This window comes from Myxine glutinosa, chromosome 11, assembly GCF_964187855.1.
Source record: "Myxine glutinosa chromosome 11, kmMyxGlut1.1, whole genome shotgun sequence".
NCBI classification, from domain to species: Eukaryota; Metazoa; Chordata; class Myxini; order Myxiniformes; family Myxinidae; genus Myxine; species Myxine glutinosa.
In genome coordinates this window covers 5,143,433-5,168,805 of record NC_136271.1, presented here as the reverse complement: position 1 = coordinate 5,168,805, position 25,373 = coordinate 5,143,433, and the positions used below count along the sequence as shown (strand labels likewise).

General features: G+C 45.4%; 1 protein-coding gene across 2 annotated transcripts in view; it reads right to left on the bottom strand.

Moving 5' to 3' along the window:
• LOC137436371 (legumain) overlaps positions 1–25,373 on the bottom strand; it is a 111,290-nt gene that overhangs the window by 44,650 nt on the left and 41,267 nt on the right. For both annotated transcript variants that reach the window (XM_078786364.1, XM_068130087.2), the window contains exons 3-4: positions 16,630–16,790; positions 6,909–7,006 (exon numbers count right to left, since the gene is read on the bottom strand). In XM_078786364.1, coding sequence (XP_078642490.1) covers positions 6,909–7,006; positions 16,630–16,764 — 233 coding nt within the window. In that variant the 5' untranslated portion in view covers positions 16,765–16,790. The remainder of the gene's footprint in view (positions 1–6,908; positions 7,007–16,629; positions 16,791–25,373) is intronic.

The window sequence follows — 25,373 nt, the reverse complement described above, 5'->3', positions numbered from 1 at the left end:
CTGACTCACCCATCAAAGGACGGGTGCCAATCCCGAAATGGAAAGACAATAAGGAATCTTCTTCATCCCATCACCACTTAGCCTTTTGTCCTCCTCATCCTGCCCTCTCTCGTAGCTCTTCTGCAATCTCGAACACACTATCAACAGCTCTCCCTACCTCCTCCTCCTGCTCTCCCTTGTCTTACCCTCCCCCTCCTTCTTCCTTAACGATATGGACCTTCTCTCCTGACATCTGGGGCCTTCCCTACAAACAGATGATCTCTCCATACAGTTTGCTTTTGACAAACCAGACTTGATCTGCTTAACAGAAACTTTCCTCCTTCAAGATGTCTCTGATTCCTTAATATCTCTCCCTGGTTACTCCCTCCTCCAGTATGATAGACCTGAGCTTTGTCCTGGTGGTGGGGTTGCTATCTTTATCAAAAACTCTCTTCCTCACTCTCCGTGTACTGCCCTCTCTCCACCCACCCCCAGGAGTACCTCTGGCTACGGCTTCCCCTCCGCTCCCACCTTTTGTTCATATGTGTTGTACCATCCACCAAACAGTGATGACTCCATTTACATCTCCCTGTCTGACAACATAGACCAACTTCTATCCAATCGTGCCAACTCTCTCTTCCTCATATGTGGCGACTTCAGTTGTCATCATGCCAGTTGGCTGGGTGTGGGTACCTCTCTCATCAGCCATGGCACCTCAGCAAAGGACTTCTGCGACTCATTGGCACTGACACAATCTGTCAATTTCCCGACCCGGATCTCAGTCAACGGAGCATCTTCTCTTCTAGACTTGGTTATGACAAACTTTCCAGCAAATGTCTGCTCTTCTTCTGCTCCAATCGGTTCTTCTGATCATGTTCATGTTAAAGTGGACATCTCTCTGGCCATTCTCAGAGAGCCTCTTCAACATCAACGAGTCTGGCATTTCACTCAGGCCGACTGGCACGGTCTTCAAGCAGCCATCAATCCTCTGGACTGGTCTCCCATCTCTACCACCTCTGACATCAACTCTTCCTGGGAATTCTTTCAAAGTAAACTGCTCTCTCTCATGCACAGATTTATCCCATCTCGTCTTCAGTTGTCATACCCTTCCTCCCGTCCATGGTACACTGAAACTTGTGGTGAGGCAGTTGCCCTGAAATAACTTGCCTTCGGCAAATCCAACTGAAAGCAATCTCAGTTCCTTCCACCAAGCTCGGAACAAGTGTGTGTCTACTCTCAGGAGTGCCAGGAAGCACTATCTCTCCACCCTCAAGAATGAACTCTCAAACCTGTCTCCCTCCTCCAAATCCTGGTGGCGTCTTGTCAAATCTGTTTGTGGTGTTTGTTCCCCCTCCAAACCCTCCCTTACATCAAAAGGCTACACAGCTGACTCCGCATGTGAAAAAGCTGAATGCCTCAGGAAGAGGAATGACAGACGCGCTTTTCATTGTGAGGCAGTTGCAGGAGAAGTACATGGAGAAGAGGAAGAAGTTGTTTCTTGGGTTTGTTGATCTGGAGAAAGCATTCGATCGGGTTCCACGCAAAGTATTGACATGGGCATTGAGGAAGTTAGGAGTGGAGGAATGGTTGATCAGAGTAGTGATGGCAATGTACAAAAGAGCGTGCACAGCTGTAAGGACGAAGGACGGGAACAGTGGTGAGTTTGAGGTGAAGGTGGGAGTGCATCAGGGGTCGGTACTAAGTCCACTACTATTTGTAGCTGTGATGGAGGTGCTGGCTCAGAACGTAAAGGAGGGTTTACCGTGGGAGTTGTTGTATGCAGATGATCTGGTGTTGATTGCGGAAAGTATGGATGGAATGAAGGAAAAGATGAACACGTGGAAGGAATGTATGGAGACAAATGGTCTGAAGGTGAATATCGGAAAGACGAAGGTGATGGCAAGTGGTAAAGCATGTGGTGAGGTGGAAAGAACTGGGAAGTGGCCCTGTGCTGTGTGTAGGAAGGGTGTCGGAGTGAACTCCATTCAGTGTACAATGTGCGCTGAGTGGGTTCATCAAAAATGTAGTGGTCTGAGAGGGTCATTAACCAGTGTGGCAGCTACATTCAAATGTAAGGTGTGCACAGAGGGAGCTGCAGATGGAGGAAATGTTGAGTTGGATCTTGGAGACGGCGTGAAGCTGGAAGGTGTGAAAACATTTTGCTACCTCGGAGACATGCTGAATGGAGAAGGTGGATCAGACTCGGCAACGGTTGCTCGAGTGAGATGTGCATGGAAGAAGTTTCGGGAATTGAGTGGCGTGCTGATGATGAGGGGAGTGTCGTTGAAGCTGAAGGGAAAGGTGTATGCTGCATGTGTGAGAAGTGTTATGATTTATGGGAGCGAGACATGGGTAATGAACGTAGAGCAGCAACGAAGGTTGGAAACGGTGGAAATGCGAATGGTTCGACGGATGTGCGGAGTATCGTTGAGAGAGAGGAAGACAAATGATGAATTGCGAAAGATGATGGGAATAGAGCCTGTGATTGATGCTGTGAAGAGGAACAGGTTGAGATGGTTTGGTCATGTGTTGAGGAAGGATGAAAGTGACTGGTTGAGAAGAGTGATGGAAATGAATGTAGAAGGAAGTAGAAGACGGGGAAGACCGAGAAAGACTTGGCTAAAGATGGTGGAAGAAGAAATGCGGGCAAGGGGGTTAACAAGGAGAGATGCAGAAAATAGGGCAAAATGGAGAAGATTGTCATGGGGACCGCAAGGCTAACCCCCGCTCTAGCAGGGAAAATGGCCTTTAAAATGCATGTTGTTGTGTTGTTGTTCCCCCTCCATCCCCTCCCTTACATCAAACGGTTACACAGCTGACTCCGCATGTGAAAAAGCTGAATGCCTCAACTTTGCCTCAAAATCTTGTGTCACAAACCCATCTCTCTCTGTACCCACCGTAACCAGTCATACCCAGCTGCTCCTGGATTCTGTGTCCTTCTCTCCTGACAAGGTGGAGAAGTTTCTGTCGATCCTCGACACTGAGTCTGCAACTTGACCAGACGGCATCAGCCCACGGATCCTAAAATCATGCTCTGCTGTTCTTTCACACCCTCTCTCAATTCTCCTCACCCTCTCTTTTGCTCAAGGTCATCTGCCATCTGCTTGGAAATCAGCCAATATTACTGCTGTACACAAGGAAGGTGCAAAAACAGATCCTTGCAACTATAGACCAATCAGCCTGCTCCCAATAATCAGCAAGGTCATGGAATCCATCATCGCTTCTGATATCAAATCCTTCCTCTTCTCCAATGACTTGATCTCGGATCATCAATATGGATTCAGACCAGGTCATTCTACTCTGGACATGCTGCTTCTGCTGTCTCAACAATGGATGGAGGTCCTCCATGCCAAACAGGAAATCAGAGCCGTCTCCCTTGACATATCACGTGCGTTCGATACGGTCTGGCACCCCGCCCTGCTCACCAAACTCTCCTCCTATGGTATCCATGGAAATCTCCAAGCATGGCTCGCGGACTTCCTCACCTGTCATAATCAACGTGTGGCCCTGAATGGAATCCTCTCATCTCCCCTTCCTGTCTAGGCTTGAGTTCCTCAAGGCAGTGTTATGTGCCCTGTGCTTTTTCTGGTCTTCATCAATGATCTATCTGACTCTCTTGAAAATCCTCTCTATCCCTCTGCTGATGACTCCACTGTCTGCCGCTCCATTCCTCATCCCTCAGATCGGCAGTCTGCAGCCTCCTCACTCTCTGCAGACCTGGACAAAATCACAGACTGGGCAAACAAGTGGAACATGTCTTTCAATCCTGACAAATCTCACACTCTCACTTTGTCTCTCCGAAAAGACCGACTGGACAACCCTCCCATCTACTTTCTCAACAACCTCTCCAAGAAGTTCTGTCACTCAAGCTTTTGGGTCTCACTATCTGCCATGATCTTTCCTGGGAAAACCACATTTCAAATATGGCTTCCAAAGCCAGTCACCGACTGGGCATCCTCCGTCATGCGAAGTCCTTCCTTGGCACACCGGAGCTCCTCACCACATAAAGCTTTCGTCCGGAGCTTGATGGAATACTGCTCTCCCCTCTGGGCTGGTGCTCCTGCCTCACATCTAGCTCGGCTTCATGCTGTTGAAACCACAAGATTTTAGAATCATTGGAATCTCTCGCGATGAAGCTGATTCTGAGGTGGTGCTTGGTGGTCTTTCCGTCTTCTACCGACCCCTCGCAGGCCTATCTCCCCCTGCTCTGTCTGTGCTCTGTCCCCCAAATATTCCTACAGGATGCACAAGATCTGCCAGCAACCCTCTTCTGGTGAAACTGCCAAAATCAAGACTCTCTGCTCACCTTCACTCTTTCTTTCCTCTTTTGTCCCGCCTCTGGAACAAACTCCCTCACTCTCTTCAATCCCACTCCTCCCTCCAGGTCTTTAAAACAGTTGTTCACCACCATGTCTTATCTTCCCCCATTAAAAACCTTGATCTTTTCTACCCCCATTAATACACCGTAAACACACCTCCTTGAAATTCCCCGTTTTCTTTTCTCAAAGCCCCTGTAGCCCACCCCAACCCTCTCTCTTCCACAGATCTCCCGATGTCCCTTGTTCTACACTTGTTGTGCTTCCCTTTCTCTCCCTGTTGTCTCCCGCTCCCTTTATTATATGTTCTGTGTGTTAGCTCTGATATGAGCCTCGACCAAGTATACAAAAAGGAGGAGTAATTGAACTATAAAGAGTGGGTGTAGCATGTGTGTTGTCAGTTCTTCAAAGAAACGTGTGAGGCACAAATGTAGACCTCGCCCAGATGGGTCAAGAGGTCAATTGTTGATAACTCCATCGAATGTGATGCTCTTTGTGAGTCAAAGTAGACAAATTAGAGGTTCTTAGAAGACAGCAAGAGACAGATAGTGTACATCAGTGGTGGAGCTATCTTCCCGTGCTAGAGCTCCTGTGGCTCTCTCGCCTCTGGCATGTACTTGACTCTTCGCCACGTTGTCCACCCAGTGCTGTCTGGCGCAGCTCAACCTTGCTCCAGCGCAATCAGCAATGGTGGTCAACTCTTTTCCGGCACGAACAGGCAGGCAGATTGTCTTCAGGTCCCTAGTGCGTTTCAACAGCAGCGAGCGAATGCTCTGGCGTTCCGTCTTTCAAGCCGCTTGAGCAAGGTGGGGACTTGAGGGAGTAAAGCTTGTGGGAGGTGGAGTTGCTGAGAGAAAGGGTTGTGGCGTGAACTTTGACTCGCCACAGCTCGTCCTCATTGGTGTGCTCACCAGCCGACAACCTCCTCAACTTCCATCATTCCAAAGTCTGACTCTTCCTCCACAAGCAAGTTTTCCCGCACAGATGGTGATCTTTCCACTTAGCGCTTTTGAAAAGCAAGGGGGGTTCGTCGTCTGTTATGTGGTTGTGTGTGGTGCTGTGCAAGAGAATGCTTAAAGAAACGGGGGTGGGGGGGGGGGGGTATTTGTAAATAATGACGGGTTTGTACCCGATACGGACTCGACGAATGGTGTTAAATGGCAATTTGGGAAACCGAATCGGATTCTGTAATGAATGGAATAGCAACTCGGGTTTTTCAGTCAGGTGACTGCCACTTGTAACATGTGCCCAGTGGTACGTGCCGCATGGTCGGGTAGTCGGCGACTAAACCGATTACTCTCACTGGCTTGCCAGTGGGGAAGGTGACTGCCACTCTACAGGACCAATTGCAGGTAGGGGTATCAGCTTCAGATTGGAAGGGAAAATTTTGAAATTTTTGCTCAAAATTGTGTAGAAATTTTTTGAAATTTAATTGCCTAGGTGTTCATTAATTTTAGAAATTTTTAATTAACATGACGTTTCATTAATTTTAGAAATTTTTAATTAACATGACATGTGTCATTAATTTTAGAAAATTTTTTGAAAAAAAATTTTCTCAAAATTTTTTGCTCAAAATTTTTGCTCAAAATTGTGTAGAAATGGCAATGTTTTGAAGCATTGTCCACTGTTGCCATGGTAACCAATTAAATCCACATGTACATATATGCTGTATATTCAATCTTTTAGTACTTTAATGTATTTTTTTCTGTTTTTTGTTTGTGCTGAATTGTGATTCTACACTCTGAAGGATAATTTAGTACAACATTTGAAAATGTGATTGTTTTTATTGCCAACAAGTCACTTGTAACCATAATTGTTTTCTCTCTTTCACAGTAGGGTTTCTTTAATCCCTGCCTGTGTGTACACACAATATACCCCATGATGTATGACCCATGACATGGCGTATGACGTATAGTGAGGACATGCGTGCGAGGGAGAAAAAAGCGAAGAAGGCGCTAGCACTCGAGGGGTCTGGACTCTGGACAGAAGGGTAAATGTGGTGAGAGGCCTCAGAAAGTATGTTGGGTTGGCACGATGGCCTCGAGGTACGCACACTCACCTCAAAGCTGTCCAGCCTGGGTTCGAATCCCGACCCAGCTACATCCAAACTGTCATCCCGTTGTTTCACAGTCGGGGTGATGCATTGATGCGTGTCGTCCCTCGGATGGACGTTAAACCGGGTGTCCAGTCTGCCAGCATTAGTTGGATGTTCGAGATGCCATGATGTTCTTCGGAAAGAGTAGGAGAGCTTAGCTCTCCTGCTGAGCCAGCCGAAGGAGCTTAGAGCTCTTTTATATTCCCCCCCATAGGAATTCCTGACTTTGCCAGTGCCGTGGGGCGCTAGGATTGACTTTTGGATCCGGGCGCCACAAACCATAACTACGCCACCGCATGCACACAAGTCGCCCAATTTAAATGGCAAGTTTGGTGCTACAATTCATGGTTGTTAACCACAAGCACAGACAATGTAAGTCACTTTGAAGGTGCACACAAGTCAACCTCAAGACCACCATAGAGAACATCAACAGCAGCTTAAGAACTAACAAATCTTCGAAAACTGCCCAATTGGGAAGAGATGGTAAAGGAGTACAAACTTCAGTAAGAATAACTTACTCTGTGTTGTTGGCCAGGTCATCGTACATCATGACAACGATCTGTTCATCTGGAATGCCATGGCTGTGCACTATCTGGTACGCATGGCAAGCATCCGCCTGCAAAACACATGACGACAAATAATTTATCAATGCAGATTTTCATCTCAAATGTAGATCATTGCCACAATTTTATCTGTGCATCTTTGCATATAAATATTAGAAAACAATTCATACAAAGAATGCAACCTGGTGAAGTTGGCAGGTGTATCTGTGGAGGCCGTTGGTGCTCCTACGGTTTGCCCCGGAACAATGACGGAAAGAGAATGTGTGAGAAAATTGCATGCTTGGTCAGAGTCGCCCAGATCGATCAGATGGCAGAGCACTGTTACGGTTCACCAGAGGACCTGGGTTTGATTCCTAGTGTGGGCGTGTAATTTTCCCACATATATCAATTTTTTATATTTTTTTAATACTTTTTTTTGTATACAAGATCGAGGCTCGTGAAAGAGCGAACATTAATCACACAAAAAGTCAAACCGACACATAAAACACAAAAAATAAGGGGAGCGGTAGACAAGATGGGGAGAGAGGGGGAAGGACACAAACACAACATTTGAGAGCAGGGACATCAGGAGAAATGTGGGAGGGGGAGGGCTTGGGGGGGAGGTGGGAGATGTATAAAACATATGGACACTGCAAAGACTTCCAGGAAAGAAGTTGGAATTTCAAAAAAGTGGATCTGGGGTGAATTAGCGGGGGTAGAAAAGATCAAAGTCTTGAATGGGGGAAGATAAGAGATGGTTGGGTTGTAACCAAGTTGTTGGGAGAGGCAGTTAAACCATAAGAGGGTTGCTGTCAGATCTTGTGCGACATGTAGGAATATTTGGGAGACAGAGCACAGAGAGAGCTGGGGGAGCAAGGCCGGAGAGGAGTCAGTAGAAGACACAGAGACCACCAAACTGCCTGCGGTGAGTGAGTGAAAGGCCCTCGGAGTTAGCTTCATCGCAGGAGATTCCAATGATTCTGAAAGCTTTGGTTTCAACAGCATGAAGCCGAGCTAGGTGTGAGGCAGGAGCACCGGCCAAGAGGGGGGAACAGTATTCCATTGAGCTGCGGATGAAAGCCTTGTATGTGGTGAGGAGCTCAGGTGTGCCAAGGAAGGACTTCGCACGACGGAGGATGCCCAGTTGGCGACTGGCTTTGGAGGCCAGCTTGAAATATGGTTTTCCCAAGAAAGATCATGGCAGATAGTGAGACCCAAAAGCTTGAGTGACAGAACTTCTTGGAGAGGATTGTTGAGAAAGTAGATGGGAGGGTTTTCCAGTCGGTCTTTTCGGAGAGACATAGTAAGAGTGTGAGATTTGTCAGGATTGAAAGACATGTTCCACTTGTTCGACCAGTCTGTGATTTTGTCCAGGTCTGCAGAGAGTGAGGAGACTGCAGACTGCCAATCTGAGGGATGAGGAATGGAGCGGCAGAGAGTGGAGTCATCAGCAAAGAGACAGAGAGGATTTCCCAGAGTCGGAGAGATAATTGATGAAGACCAGAAAAAGCACAGGGCCCAGAACACTACCTTGGGGAAATCCAGCCAGAACAGGCAGGGGAGATGAGAGAAATCCATTCAGGGCCACACGTTGACTACGACCAGAGAGGAAGTCTGCAAGCCATGCGTGGAGATTTCCATGGATACCATAGGAGGAGACTTTGGTGAGCAGAGCGGGGTGCCAGACCGTATCGAAGGGCACGTGATATGTCAAGGGAGACGGCTCTGATTTCCTGTTTGGCATGGAGGACCTCCATCCATTGTTGAGACAGCAGAAGCAACATGTCCAGAGTAGAATGACCTGGTCTGAATCCAAATTGATGATCGGAGATCAAGCCATTGGAGAAGAGGAAGGATTTGATATCCGAAGCAATGATGGATTCCATGACTTTGCTGATAAATTGGGAGCAGGCTGATTGGTCTGTAGTTGCAAGGATCTGTTTTTGCACCTTTTTTGTGTAAAACGGTAAGGTTTGCTGATTTCCAAGATGCTGGCAGATGACCTTGAGCAAAAGAGAGGGTGAAAAGAACAGATAGAGGGTGAGATAGAGTGGCAGAGCAGGATTTTAGGACCCGTGGGCTCATGCCGTCTGGTCCATTTGCAGAATCAGAGTCGAGGTTTGATAAAAACTTCTCCACCTTGTCAGGAGAGAAGGACACAGAGTCCAGGAGCAGTTGTGTTCGACTGTTTAGGGTGGGAACAGAGAGAGATGGGTTTGGGACACAAGATTTTGAGGCAAACACAGAGTTGAGGCATTCGGCTTTGTCACTTGCGGTGTCAACTGTGTAGCCATTTGAGGAAAGGGAGGGGATGGAGGGGGAACAAACACCAGAAACGGATTTGACCAGACACCACCAGGATTTGGAGGAAGGAGACAGGTTTGAGAGTTCATTCTTGAGTGTGGAGAGATAGTGCTTCCTGGCACTCCTGAGGGTAGACACACACTTGTTCTGAGCTTGGTGGAAAGAACTGAAATTGCCTTCAGTTGGATTTGCCTTCCAAGAGGCAAAGGCAAGTTGTTTCAGGGCAACTACCGCACCACAAGATTCAGTGTACCATGGACGGGAGGAAGGGAAAGACAACTGAAGACGAGATGGGATAAATCTGTGCATGAGAGAGAGCAGTTTGCTTTGGAAGAATTCCCAGGAAGAATTGATGTCAGAGGCAGTGGATATGGGAGACCAGTCTAGATGATTAATGGCTGCTTGCAGCCCGTGCCAGTCGGCCTGAGTGAAATGCCAGACTCGTCAACGCTGAGGAGGCTCTCCGAGAATGGCCAGAGAGACGTCCACTTTAACAGGCACATGATAACAAGCACATAATCAAGCACATGAACAAGCACAATTAAATTATTTATAATCCTTTTTATTAATGTGAAAGCCCAAATGGTAAAATAGTTTCGCCTGCACGCACACAGACACACACACACACACACACACACACACACACACACACACACACACACACACACACACACACACACACACACACACACACACACACACACACACACACACACACACACACACACACACACACAATTCAGTGACCCAATATGCAAATCCTGTTCAACTTTCAAGTCAATCCAATGAAAAATGACGATTTTAGAAAATTGACCTCAGGATGACCTTTGAACACAAAATCAATAGGCTTCTTCCTTATGACCAACTCTACAATCTGGTGAAGTTTTGTGAAGATCGGTATAAAATTGTGACCTGTAGGCGATTGACAAACAAACAGACAAACAAGAAGACATCATGCAGATCACGATAGTTGCAAAATCCACCACCACCCCTCCCCCCCTCGCCCCCCCCCCCACCCAAAAAAGGTTGCGATTTGATGCATCAAAATTGTCCATTTCATCAAGATTTAAATCGACGATCTTGATCAAAGCTCAGGTTAATAGGATGAAAAGTGACGATTTTTCATATGAAAATTGATGATTTTAGAAGTTTGACCTAGAGTTGACCTTTGACCTTTTGACCTCAAAAATAGATCGTTTCCAAATTCAGTGATGCGCTATGTAATTGCTGGTTAATTTCCAAGTTAATAAGATGAAAAGTGATGATTTTTCAGCTGAAAATTGATGATTTTGGAAGTTTGACCTTGAGTTGACCTTTGTCCCTTTGACCTTAAAAATAGTTGGTTTCCCAATTTATTGACTCAATATGCAAATGCTGTAAAATTTTCAAGTCAATCGGAAGAAAAATGACAATTTTAGAAATCTAACCTCAAGATTGTGACTACCACTTTGATCGTAGTGGGGAGGCTTGCGTGCTCCTGTGACCCTTTGGGCTATACTGCCGGGAGCTTTGCTCCTGGTAGGTTTTACCTAGCCAGGCAGGTCAATGGGTAGGAGCCAGACTAAGAGTAGTCACACATTTTCCTGGGGGCAGGAAAAAGTTTGTATTTTTTCCCGCCTGGTCTAGTCGCCCCCAAGGGGTGTTTGGATATGGACATCGAGCAGGGCTAAAACAATACCTGTCAAAGGGTGGAGGAGCTCCCTGTGAGCCAACAGCCAACCATATCCGGTGCTCAACTGTGTCTTCTGATGCACTCCTGCAGTTGGGTTACCTATTTCTCGGAGGTTGGTGGCAGGATTTGCACTCCGGCCACCATAAAACATGTCATTCCGCAACACGCACAAATAACACAACTAAAAAAAAAAAAAAACTCCGTGGGAGTACCTCCTGTGTAGCTGCCCTTCCCAGGGCAGCTCACCGGATGATGGGATTGGGGTAAAGCCTTTGTGACCCCCATTCTTTGATAATAGGAGGAAAAGCACAGGGTAACTTTCCTGGGTTGGGTTGTGGAGGTGTGTGTCGGGGTGGTGCTGAGACATCGTCAACCAGACGACGGTCTCCTTGGGTTAACCTGAGGCAGTCCCTTCGGGTGGGTGCCTGGAACGTTCTTACTCTAAGAGAGGAAGATCGCCTGTCTCTGCTATCATCTGAACACCAGCGTTTGAACATCAGTGTTGCAGCACTTTCTGAGGTTCGGAGGCCGGATAGTGGCGAGATCATGGTGGGTGGTTACACCTACTACTGGTCTGGTCGCTTTGACGGTTACCATGCCCAGGGAGTTGCTATAGCTGTGTCCAATAAGCTGACGCCCATGATGGTCGAGGTAACACCGGTCAATGAACGTATTATGAGACTGAGGATTCGTCACTCTTTGGGTGTCATCTCCTTGGTCTGTGTATATGCTCCGACTGAGGAAAGTGATCTCACCATGAAGGAGGCATTCTACACCATGCTCGAGTCTGTGGTTGATCAGTGCCCCAAGAGAGATACTCTTCTAGTCTTGGGGGATTTTAATGCATCAACTGGCACTGATAGGGATGGTTATGAGGCATGTGTTGGTCCCCATGTATCTGGGACTGTGAACCAGAATAGCACTAAGTTCCTCAGCTTTGCAAGAACTCATGGACTGAGGGTGGCTGGCTCATGGTTTCAGTGCCCACAGCCTCATCGCTGGACTTGGTCTTCCAATGCTGGTGGTGTGGCGAAGGAGATTGACCATATGCTCATTGATGGTCGATGGCGGACACTCCAGAACTGCAGGGTCTACCGGAGTGCTCAGTTCCTCAACACTGACCACAGGCTTGTTGGAGCAACTTTAAAGTTGCAGCTCAAATCCAAGAAAATGCTATCGTCCCAGCCTAGGCTAGATGTGGGCAAGCTCAAGGAGGAGAGGGTTGCTGAGGAGTTTGCGAGCAGGTCGAGTGGGGTTTTTGGGGGTCTGGATGCTTTGAGGGATCCTGAGGAGTTGTGGAGTTCCTTCAAGACCACCATCTAACAAATGTCTTGTTGTTAGACCACCTTTTTGTTGTTATACCACCATCTAACAACAAAAATGTTGGCCGTCTTGGAACCCAAACCATCACGCGAAGAGAAACTTTGTCTCTCAGGAGACGCTTGATACCATCGACCAGAGTCACAAGGCCAGGTTCGATGGCAGTGCTGAACTGTTCCGGGAGCTGAGGTGTAAAACTGTACGCTCGCTGAGGGCGGACAAGGAGGCCTATGTGTGAGGAATCTGTGAAAGGGTAGAGCATCACTTGTGGACATGCGATTATTGTCCTGCTTACAGAGGAATCCATGCATTGCGTTCCTCTAAGCCTGTCCCTAGGTGTACTGCAGTTAGAGCAGAGGATGGTGTCCTCTTGGCAGAGGAGTCTGAAGTGAAGGCCCACTGGGCTGGTTACTTTGAGCGGCTGTGCCAGGCTGACCCACCGGCTGTTGAGTTGGATGTCAGGGGTGTTGCTATCCCAAATGCTGACCCCCAAATTATCTGTGAACCGCCTTCACTTGTGGAAACACAGGTGGCGGTGAATCAGCTGAAAGGGGGCAAAGCTCTTGGTATTTGTGGCATCCATGCTGAGCTTCTCAAGGCTGGTGGAAATGATGTATTTGAATCGTTGCATGCAGTTTTGTGCTCTGTTTGAAGCACAGGCATCATCCCAACTGACTGGAAGAGGGGCCTCGTTGTCCCCCTCTGGGAAGGGAAGGGTGATCACCAGGACTGCAACAACTACCGACGGGTGATGCTACTCTCGGTGCCGGGCAAGGTCTTTGCATCGATCATTGTTAAGAGGGTCCGCCCCCATCTGCACCCCCCCCGAGCAGTCGGGCTTTACACCAAAGAGGTCAACGATTGACCGTATTCTTAGCTTCGGGTCCTCACCGAACGCAAGTGAGAGTTTCGTCAGGGGCTGTTTGCCGCCTATGTTGATCTCCGCAAAGCGTTCAATTCGGTGAATAGGGATGCCCTCTGGAGGATTCTTGGTCTTCGTGGGGTGCCACCAACGCTGATCAATCTGATCTCTGAACATTACTCTGGTACTGAGAGTGCTGTGAGGTGTGGTTGCTCAATCTCCGACTTATTTCCAGTTGTTACTGGAGTTCGGCAGGGGTGTGTACTGGCTCCCACACTCTTCAGCGCTTGCACGGACTGGATTCTGGGGTGGATGTTGGAGAGGTCAGGCTGCGGTGCATCGTTTGGGAGTGTCAAGATCTCTGACCTTGATGTCGCAGATGATGCAGTCATCTTTGCGGAGACACTGGATATTCTTACGGGGCCCCTCCAGGCACTGAAGGAGGAGGTGGATCGCTGGGATTACGGATTTCCTGAGTCAAAACCAAGATTCAGGCTTTCAATGACATATTGGATGCTACCGTCTTGTCTGTGCCTGTATGTGGCAAAGGTGTTGAGGTCACAAAGGGATTAACTTACTTTGGCAGTGTTATTCATGTATCCGCATGTTGCAAGCCAGAGGTTGATAGATGTTTGGGTCAGGCCTGGGGAGTCATAAATTCACTGGATCATGGGGTGTGGCGCTGTCAGTATCTATGCAGGAGGACGAAAGTAAGAGTCTTTAAGTCCTTGGTGCTTCCAGTCTTGCTCTACGGATGCGAGACTTGGACACTTAAAAGGCCCAGAGAATGAGACTTAACGCCTTTAGAACAAAATCTCTTTGGAGAATTCTTGGCTATCTCTGGTCGGACTTCGTGTCCAACGAGTGGTTGCTGAGAGAGACTCAGATGAGATTTGTTTCCTGTATGGTCCGTGAGTGTCAGCTGTGGCTGTATGGACATGTGGTTCGTTTTCCGGACGCTGATCCAGCGCACCAGATACTCTCAGCAAGGGAGCCTCTTGAGTGGAAGAGGCCAATGGGCCGACCACGTGCCTCGTGGTTGCAGCAGGTTGATCGGCATCAAAAAGAGATAGGGATGGACCAGGTATCAGCCTGGGGGATGGCCAGACGGAGGCCCCTGGAGTACCGACAGAAAGTGAATGCGGCGACGCGTGGCTCCGGAACATGCTCCCATACCTGACCTGACCTAACCTCAACCTCAAGATGACCACACATGGACACACATGTTTCATGAACTGGCTACATTTGACATCAATCAATAGGCTTCTTCCTTATGACAACCTCTACCATCTGGTGAAGATCAATTTTACATTTTTTACCTGTAGGCGATTGACAGACAAACAACAAAGACATCGTGCAGAGCATGATACTTGCAAAATCCTCCCCCCCCCCCCCCCCTTCCCCATGCTAAAGATGAAAATTGATGATTTTTCAGATGAAAATTGATGATTTTAGAAGTTTAACTTTGAGTTGACATTTGAACGTTTGACATCAAAAATCGTTGGTTGCCCAATTCAGTGATGCACTATGCAATTGCTCTTTAATTTTAAGGTTAATCGGATGCAAATTGACGATTTTTCAGATGCAAATTGATGATTTATAAGTTTGACCTTGAATTGACCTTTGCCCTTCTTACCTCAAAAAATAGTCGGTTTCTCAATTTAGTGACTCAATATGCAAATGCTGTTCAACTTTCAAGTCAATCGGATGAAAAATGACAATTTTAGAAATTCGACCTCGAGATGACCTTTGACCTCTGACCTCAAAATCAATAGCCTCCTTTTTATGACCACCTTTACCATTTGGTGAAGTTTTGTCAAGATCGGATTAAAATTGTGACCTGAAAACACAACCTCCATCGACTTCAGCGTTGGAGGAAATAATCCCATGGACTGCAAGAAGAACGAATAAATCAGTGATTGAAGAAATTATACCACCATGTACATTAGAAGCTTTGATGCTAAAACAGAAACTGTCATACTTTGGTTGGACACACCATGCGTGCAGAACACAAAAGTCTGGAGAAGTCAACCATACTGGGTATAGTTGAGGGCAAAGAGGAAAAGGTCGAACTCGTATGTGCTTGATGGATGGGGTAAGGGTTGCAACCAAGGTGTATCTGCCAGAGCAGTGCAGGATCGGGATATTTGGAGAAATCTGATCATGAATGTCACGAGAAGTCGGCCACAACTTGACGTAACTGGTTATAATGATTTTTTTATTTACTTTCGGTAGGTGTGGCGGGCTATCCGCTATCAGCGTATACACAGCTCATGTGCACATCCAATCTTCATTCAAGTACTCAAGCATGTGTATGTCACCAAAACCACATCCAATGTTCTCCAAATTCCCCACAGTGAGTAGTAAGCAATACTAGCGACCGTTAGGAATGGGTTATGCATCAAATAAAGTTCACAGTTGGGCCCCAAGGGTGTCGGGGGCAATATTCACATCACACTTCAAGCCATGGCTGGAAGAAATTACATATGAGGCTCCGATATATGCTGTAAACAATCCATACGCAGTCCTGTCTCGTATCTTTGCATTTTGATCGCCTCTGTGATGTCTCTAACCTTTACACATATAAAATGAAGTCTGGAAGAATCGGACAGGCATGAGATACATCATTCATGTGCAAAGACTCATTTAAGCACCTTTATTAGTCAAAGATTATTACGGCCTTCCTAGCAGTCTACCTAGAGGCCTAACAGGTCTAGAAGGCTCGGATCCATTAGTCTGCGGTGGACGTGATAAGCATAGAATGGCTCAAGGACATCGAGTTTTTCCAAATTTCTTTCAGTTTCATGTTAAACAACAACAGTGACTTTAAAAAGGTAATTGTATGTTGGGCAGAATTGAATGAATAGTTTGTGGTTATAATAATCTTTACTTCAGGTGGGTGTGCCCCAGGAAAAACCAGAATAAGCTATTTATACACCTTAACATGGAGTTAGTCCAATTAAGAAAACCACGTTGGAGAAGGGGCGCGGGGGGATGAAATCGCTACAACGGCCGTCATGTGACCCCGAGTCACACTGGCAAGTTTGGTTGAGATTGGATTAAGTAACGACTGAATGTATCGCAGACAGACAGAGACACCATATTATCTATTTTAGTCTCGTATAATCAGAATAAAATCATCATAAACTACCAAACTACAACCACGACTTCTTCAATGATGACAATAAATTATCGCCACCATCTTTTAGGGTTGGCCAGGGAAGGTTTTCACCCATATTTTTCATGAACTGGCTAGCAGGTATTGACGTTTGACTGAATGCGGTAGGAAATTGTAATTTGTCCTGGAGTACTGACGATAACTCACCTACTCTTCGTAAAAGACACTTTGGGGCCTTTAATGGCCACCACGCTTTACGTTCGTCCGAAGGACAGTACACAGATGTAACCGCATCTGCAAAGCACCAATCTGAAAATGCGCATCCTAAATTGAAGCTCACAGTCAAATGTATTATTTGACTGATTTATTGATCACTAATTACGGTGTAGGTATTTGTGCTGTGAGATGATATAAAGCACACCTGGTGTCGATAATTATACCAGCCATTGGAACCAGCGACGATCACAACCCAGTTCTTTCCTTGTGCTGCCTGGGCCTCGTTCAGCAGCAGAAGTGAGCACACTACCACAGCACCTAACAGAAGCACCCGAGCCATGATTCTCAGCAGTCCCAAACGGATGTCTGCAAGCCAGCGAACCCACAAGGTATCAGGTGTAATCATGAAGACAGAAGTAAAGTATAGAGAAATGCAAACTAGGTTGGTGATCATGGTCTACACATGTAACTAGCAACTCACCATTGGTCAGAAGTAGTTATTACATACTTTTTTTTTTTTTTTTTTGGATGCTGAATCGCGGCTCGTGAAAGAGCTAACATTTATTTCACAAACAAATCAACCAAACAAAATTTATAAAAAGAGTGAGAGAAGGGGAAGCACACAAACATAACATTTGAGAGCAAGGAGATGTGTGGGAGGGAGAGGGCTTGGCGCGAGGAGGCATGGGAAGGGGGGGGGGGGGTGGGAGAAGTATAAAACACAAGGACTTCCAGGACAGGGGTTGGTATTTCAAAAAAGTGGATTTTGGGTGAAATTAGCGGGGGTAGAAAAGATCAAGGTTTTGGATGGAGGAAGATAAGAGATGGTGGTGACCAGCTGTTTTAAAGACCTGGAGGGAGGCGTGGGATTGAAGAGAGTGAGGGAGTTTGTTCCAGAGGTGGGAGTAAAGAGGAATGAAGGAGTGAAGGTGAGCAGAGAGTCTTGATTTTGGCAGTTTAACCATAAGAGGGTTGCAGGCATATCTTGAGCGACCTGTAGGAATATTTGGGGGACAGAGCCCAGAGAGAGCTGGGGGGGGGGGGGGCAAGGCCAGAGAGGAGTCGGTAGAAGACGGAAAGGCCACCAACCTGCCTGCGGTGAGTGAGTGAGAGGCCCTCGGAGTTAGCTTCATCGCGGGAGATTCCAATGATTCTGAACGCTTTGGTTTCAACAGCGTGAAGACGAGCTAGGTGTGAGGCAGGAGCACCAGCACAGAGGGGAGAGCAGTATTCCATTGAGCTGCGGATGAAAGCCTTGTATGTGGTGAGGAGCTCAGGTGTGCCAAGGAAGGACTTAGCACGATGGAGGATGCCCAGTCAGCGACTGGCTTTGGAGGCCAGATTTGAAATGTGGTTTTCCCAGGAAAGATCATGGCAGATAGTGAAACCCAAAAGCTTGAGTGACAGAACTTCTTGAAGAGGATAATTCAGAAAGTGGATGGGAGGGTTGTCCAGTCGGTCTTTTCGGAGAGACATCGTAAGAGTGTGAGATTTGTCAGGATTGAAAGACAAATGTCTTGATATGATGTCTCAATAAGGCCACATACATAGTACGACTGTTGCCTTGGTTTCAGAATTCCAAGATAGGGCTGATGCATTTTGCTGAACTTTATATTTTATGCACGTACTTAATGATAGATTTAAGGTAATTTGGGTAAATTGTGAAAATGTAAATGAAAAGTTTGTTTACTATATTATCAACATTGTGGAAAGAGTCCTGTTTCTTCAACATTTGATTAAACGACCTGTTAGTGCAGTCTGATAATAATGTACTAAAACAGGGTGCCATAGGAATTTTGTGCTAAAATTGATTTTTTTGCTGGTTTGGTATCATTTTGGACCATAGTAACAGAAAATTTTAGGGTCCGAATTTTTCAGGCCCCAGAACGCCCTTTTTCTGGCCCTTTTCAAAATGGCCGCCACCGAGCAGGCCCAAGGGCATATCTCAGGAACAAATTGGCTGATTTTGATGATCTTTGTGTCTAGTTGGGTTTTTTTCAGGGTGCCGAGTCGAATTATGATGGTACCAGATCGATCTGAGGTAAAGGTCATTTGGTCAGGGTCAAGATTATGTAGGGGAGAGTGGGGCATAACCATAGAGCTAATATAAAATGGTGTTGTGGTGCTTTCAATAACACAGCAAATTGATGCGAAAGTGTTCAGCATAATTATGTACCTGTTTATTATACATTATCAGCATTAAAAAAATAATCAGTTTCCAAGATGTTTCAGATTATGTGTAGTCAATCACGACGTTAAGGTCAAGAATGAGCGTCAGGGTCAAATCTAGTTTGTAATGTTACTACATGTTGTAATTGTATACACGACAGTAAAGTATACCATCAAGTTGAATTTATGGCATCACACATTTTTCTTATGTTTCAGGTCTTGGAGCAGTTGCCTAACACAATTACAGACCTACTGAGTGTGGCACAGTGCAGTATCACACACAATCTCTCAAGACCTCTCCAATAGCTGTATTGTCTGCCTGGCAGGCGAATCGTCGCAGAAAAAACTGGTCAAGAAACCGGGTGTCGACAAGATTACTGACTTGTTAGCATGTTGCAGAGAGCGTATATCGTTAGGGGAGAATGAACTCAAGCCACTTGCAGATCGTTTGTCTAGTTTAGATGAATCTCAGCGAGAGAATGTTCGATATCATAGCGATTGTCGCAAGCCTATTGTGAACAAAGACCATTTAGAAAGAGCTAGAAACAGGAAGCGGGCTCATTCAGAATCTCTCTCTCGCTCTAATAGTTCATCAAAAAGAGGGCCTGGTCGTCTTGGGAAATACCAAGAAGGGACCCGTCCTAGACGCTTTCAATGTGTGCCAAAAGAGGTGAAATGTATATTTTCTTCCTGCAAGTTCTGTGCACCATCTGACTCAGGACCACTTCATCAGGTTCTGAGTGATCCGATGGGTCGAACTCTGCTTGATATCAAGAGCACGACTAAGGACGACACCATCAGGGCATGCGTCTCTGGTCTGGAACAGGAAGGTGATGCCGCTGCCCAGGAAAAGTATCATCACAGAAAATGCTTACGGTATGCTCAACGGACATTCTCAGACAGGGTGAATAAGGATACGATTACTCAGGAGATTTGTGATGAACTGTTGCTCTTATCTGTGAAAACCTCACTCTCTGTTGGTGACGTTGTACTAAGTATGAATGAAATCAATGATGAGTATGTATCGATTCTAGAAGAGTATCACATAGATCATTATTGTGGCAACCATAAAAAGTACCTAAAAGAGTTGATTCAAGAATATCTTCCCAATGTCGAGTTTGTAAAATCTGTTCGTAAAAACGAAAGTGAAAGTGATTTTATCAAAATCTGTCAGCGAGGCAGTTGAACTTGCTACAACACAGAATGCTTCAGTTGATGCTTTGGTTAGTTTGGCTAATGCACTCAGGGGAGAGATCATGAATCATCGACATTGGAAATTCAATGGTGATTTGAAGGATTTTAAAAATCCACCTATGTTGCAATTCTTCCTCAACCAACTCTTGTTTGGACCTCACGTTAGAAGAGTTACTGGTAGGCGAGATGCTGAAGTGCAAAAAACCGTCGATGTTGCATGTCAATTCCTAATGCAAAACACGCGAAGTGACAGGCAAGTCAAGCATAAACCCAAGAATGATGGAGGATTCAGGCGTCTCTGAGTTGAAACACCACTGCCAATCGGACTGCCCCTCTCTGTTCATTCCCGGGTGCGGGACAAAAGTCTTATGACCAATCTCACTATTGTGAATGTTGGCAGCGACTACCAGCACATACTCGACATTGAAAAGCGTATTGAGCATGCTGTGCTGCTGAGAATGCAGCAGACTGGAGGTTTCTGTCTCCCTGACTTTGTGAAGAAGGACGTGAATGTCTGGTTTGCTATCGACAACATCGATCTCCTTGAAGATACTCCCTATGGACAGAATACCTTCCATGGAACACTTATTGTCCTTAATCAGAGGGAGGATGAGAAGGCTGAACCGATCAACACCCCTCTAGTCATCCCAGACAAGGTCCCATCCAAGCATCTCAAAGTTAAGATCAATTATCTTGAAGAACCAGTCATACAGCTGAAACCAATCCATTTTGAGGAGTACACGATCAGCCAAAGAGACCATCTGTTACCCAAGTACAAACACTATACCAACACCTGGGCGCTCACAAACTACATGGCTAATGAAAGACTCCAACCACAGGTTGCTGTTTCATCAGATGTAACTGGAGAAGCATCAACATTTCAGGAATCTGTGTTTTCATCTTCTGAAGGTCACATGGAACGCCAAGGCCAAGGTGAAGTGCTTGGTCTCTCTCTACTCCCTTCATCACCTGCTGACTCAATGGAATCCTCTGCTTCATGCCCGGATAGTACAAATACTACGGCTCCAATACTTCAAGTGAGGAATAGAATTGGTAAAAAGGAAAAGCTTGAGAAACAAGATGTGATGCCAACGTGGGCGGCAACAAAATCTCTCCTGTTATCCAAGCAAGGACATGTTGAGGTTAATAGGACAAACTCCGAGGTTATTGCACCCCTCTTCAAGACCTCTCCCACTGACTACGCCACACTATACACCGTTATGAGTCTCACACAAAACATATATGCTGTCATTGTGGGCCCTGAGAGACGCACGCTCATAACACTTGACCTTGATCTGTATAATCGTGCAATCCAGATTCAAGAGTCTGTTCGCAACCGGAACTGGGTCTTGAGAGCCGGTATCTTACATATTGCATTCGCTTCACTACATGCCCTGGAAAAGACAGTTGAAGGCAGCGGTGCTGACACATGCGCCATAGAGAGCGGCATCTACTCTTCTGCGGCGCTCCGAGGAATTTATGGTGGCAAGCCTTCAAGAGGGGTGTGGAGTACCACATTATTAATGCCCTGGCCATTATGATGATGAAGTTTGATGCCATCATCGGTGAACTTCCATCTGGACCTCTGCGTTTGCAATGTGTGGAGTTGAAGCAGGCCCTCCACGAGCGAGATCCTAAAATGGTTGGAATCTTCGAAGATATTCAGTCGTATTATACAGCCCAAATGCAAGAGAAAGAGAAGGAGCAAGGAGTTGGAGAGCTGGCATAATTTCTCGACCAATACCTTGAACAAATTGAGAGCTTGTTACAGCTGATCAGTGCGTGCAGGCAAGGAGATTGGGAGGGGTACCTCGCCGCCCTTGAAAATCAAATAAAATACTTCTTCACACATGACCTTCTCAATTATGCAAGGCTGATGCCACTCCATATTGCCCAGATGAATGCGCTGGAGAAAGATGACCCTACGACATGGGAAGCCCTCAAGTCTGTAGAATTTGTTGTGAACAAATCTGGAATTCCATTCACAAGCTTGTTCACTGACCAGACCCTAGAACAAGAGATAAAGGGTTTCCAGATATCCCCCTAGACCTGTCTGGTGGCGGCCATTTTGAAAAGTGCCAGAAAAAATTGGACCCTAACATTTTTTGTTATTTTGATCCAAAATGGTACCAAATCTGCAAAAAAATCAATTTTAGCACAAAAATCCTACCGAATTACATATCATGCTGCACTATGTTTACTCAAACCACTCAGAATGTGGCCTCTGTGACGGGATCTTATGGGTCATTGTCATCTGAACGCAGCCTGTAGTAGACACTCTCAGTTCCAAAAAGTTGACACCAAAACCTAATCAGGTCATCTTTAAATCATGATACATACCCATACCAAGTTTCACTTAGATCACTTCAGCCATTCTCAAGTTATCACGGTAACGAAAACCTATCACGGACAGACGGACAACCCGGAAACATAATGCCTCTTCGTCAGTGGAGGCACAAAAATGAGGTGCCATGCACTTGACAGGCTGATGAGACACATTTGTACTTTGACATCTTGACACAATTAATATATATGTATATATATATCTATATATATATATATATATATATATATATATATATATATATATATATATATATATATATATATATATATATATATATATATATATATATATATAAAATATATATATATATATATATATATATATATATAATATATATATATATATATATATATATATATATATATATATATATATATATCTATCTATAATTCCAGTAATCTCTGTGTGTGTGTGTGTCTGTCTGTGTGTTTGTTTGTCTGTGACCGCTGTTTCTCGACAACCACGGGTCCGATATACTTGAAACTTGCCAGGTATATTGCTGGGGACCCGAGGATGTGCCTTTTCAAGGTTTCATATTAATCGGACAATTACTTACCGAGATATGTCCAAAAAACGATTCAACCAATCAGAGAGCAGCGAGCTATCACGTGTGCCGAACGTGGCGGACACACTCTGCCTCGGATGGCACATTTGAGAGCGTATTCATTTATTTCACGTTTGCAAACTATGTTGGCGCTATGTTGGCGTTAAACGATGTTTTAAAACTAATAAAAACGAATTTGCGATTCATTCGCTTTCCTGCGCGTTTGTGTACGCGATGGCGATTTCTTTACCAAACTCCGGAAGCCGTTCGCTTTGGACCGAACCATTTCATGTAAATAGAGGGGGGGGTTCTGTGGTCGTTGCGAATGGACCAAACCATTCATGTAAATAGAGGGGGGGGATTGTCACTGTACTCGCAAGCCGTTCGCCGTTCGCTTTGGCGTTGCGAATGGACCAAACCATTTCATGTAAATAGAGGGGGGGGATATAATTTTAGATAGATATATAGTACGGGCATATATATAGTACGGGCATGCCCTAGTATCTATAATTCCAGTAATCTCTGTATGTCTGTGTGTATGTCTGTGTGTTTGTCTGTGTGTTTGTCTGTGTGTTTGTCTGTGTGTTTGTCTGTGTGTTTGTCTGTGACCGCTGTTTCTCGACAACCACGGGTCCGATATACTTGAAACTTGCCAGGTATATTGCTGGGGACCTGAGGATGTGCCTTTTCAAGGTTTCATATTAATCGGGAAGTAGTTACCGAGCTATGTCCAAAAAACGATTCAACCAATCAGAGAGCAGCGAGCTATCACGTGTGCCGAACGTGGCGAACAGACTCTGCCTCGGACGGCACATTTGAGAGCGTATTCATTTATTTCACGTTGGCAAACTATGTTGGCGCTATGTTGGCGTTAAACTATGTTTTAAAACTAATTAAAACTAATTTGCGATTCATCGTAACTGCGATATGCGACCTTCCGGACAGTCAAATGAGGACGTCACTTCCGGACTTACGGATAGTCATAGTGACGACGTACTGATGCTGAACGTGGCGAGCAGACGCTGTAAGGTACGATCGATTGTAGTACACGTTTATAATAACTCTGCCGATACAGGCCCGATTAACTGCAGCGCCATCCGAGCTGCGGCGTCGGGACGATACATTCATTGTACGGTCACATCACGCACTTACGGGCACGCCCATGGGCCCATGGGCACGCCCATGCATGCATGGGCGAAGACATTTTTTTTTTTTTTTTTGGCAAGGAACGGGCACCCACGTACGGGCACGTCCTAGTATATATAAAATCTCTATATATAAAGGAGGAGTGTCTGCCTGTCTGTCTGGATGTCCGCTTATAACTCAAGAACTACACATCGGAGAAAAGTTTTAGACACAGATTCAGAATCAGCATAAAATTCCGGTGGTTATAGGTGACTTTTTATTTTAATATCAATGGTTTAAAAAACCATGCCAGCTGCAATTCCATGGTGTAGTTTGTGGCGGCGCTATTGCCCCTTTCCGATCCAATGACGCATTGCGGTTCCGATTCGCGATAAGGTCTATGCGCTATCACCGACACTTTTCCACCTTTTAATCAGATTTACCTTATCGTCCATCGTAACCACATTACGCTTGGAAACACAAGCATTATCCTTCTTCGGACCCATGGCTAACACAGACACAGTAAAGGAATACTGTACGTCGCCTCTGTTTTGAATGAGACTCAGCGGTTGCGCATACGTACAGTATACTGTACGTACATATTTATATATTTTTAATGTGCTTTTTATTGTATTTTAAATTGTTTTTTAGCTTATTTTATTGTTAATTTATGTACTATTTTATTTATTTTTAAATATTTTTTAAGGAAAACATGTTTTCACGTCCGTAGGAGTGACGTAAAGTCGCACATGACAAAATGCATGCCATTTTTTCGCGCCAAGAACGAATAAACGGTTGTTTTTTTTTAGTTGAGATTTTATTCGAATTCAAATTTCATTAAATTTCAACTGTTGGAAACAATAATTATTTCAACTGTTGAAAATATTTTTTGGGTTAACCAAGGACGGTCGATTTAATCTCGACCTTCCCTGAGCAAAACACGCCCACTTTGCAACAGCATTAAGGTATAAACCGCTAACCATCGCGCCTCAAGTTCTCTTTGGCTGCTGATCAACGTTTATATTCGAGCTGTTTCGTTCTGCCTGTGGTGATTTTTCATCACAAATAGATCGTGGCCTGCGTTAAAGTAATCGTTGCTGGAGCAAGGATCGTCTGCTGAAACGTAATTATTGTCATTGTATGTGTGCATTTTCATACGAAATGTACAAATACAGGATTTTCGTTTATCCGTGTCGATTAGCTCAACATTGTGCGAAAGATGACAAACATTTTCATTTATGCATGTGATCTTCTTTTCTTTTTATATAATGACATGACGATCAGGCAGTAAACCTCCCAACTGAGTTTCGCAACAGTCGTCAGCCTCAAGGACTCCCAACACACAGGGTGATTCTCAAGGTGCAAGGTGTGCATTTGACAAGTGAACATCAGGTAAACGTTCAAACTGATCAATACCCTGAAATTTTGAGGTATCAAATATATATATATATATATATGCAGGGTGGTCCACAATAATAATAAGCACAATAATAAACTTAGTTGTTTGTTGCAGGTATCGTTCTTCAAAATGTGCCCAGGGTTTCTGGACCACTCTGTACATACATATATA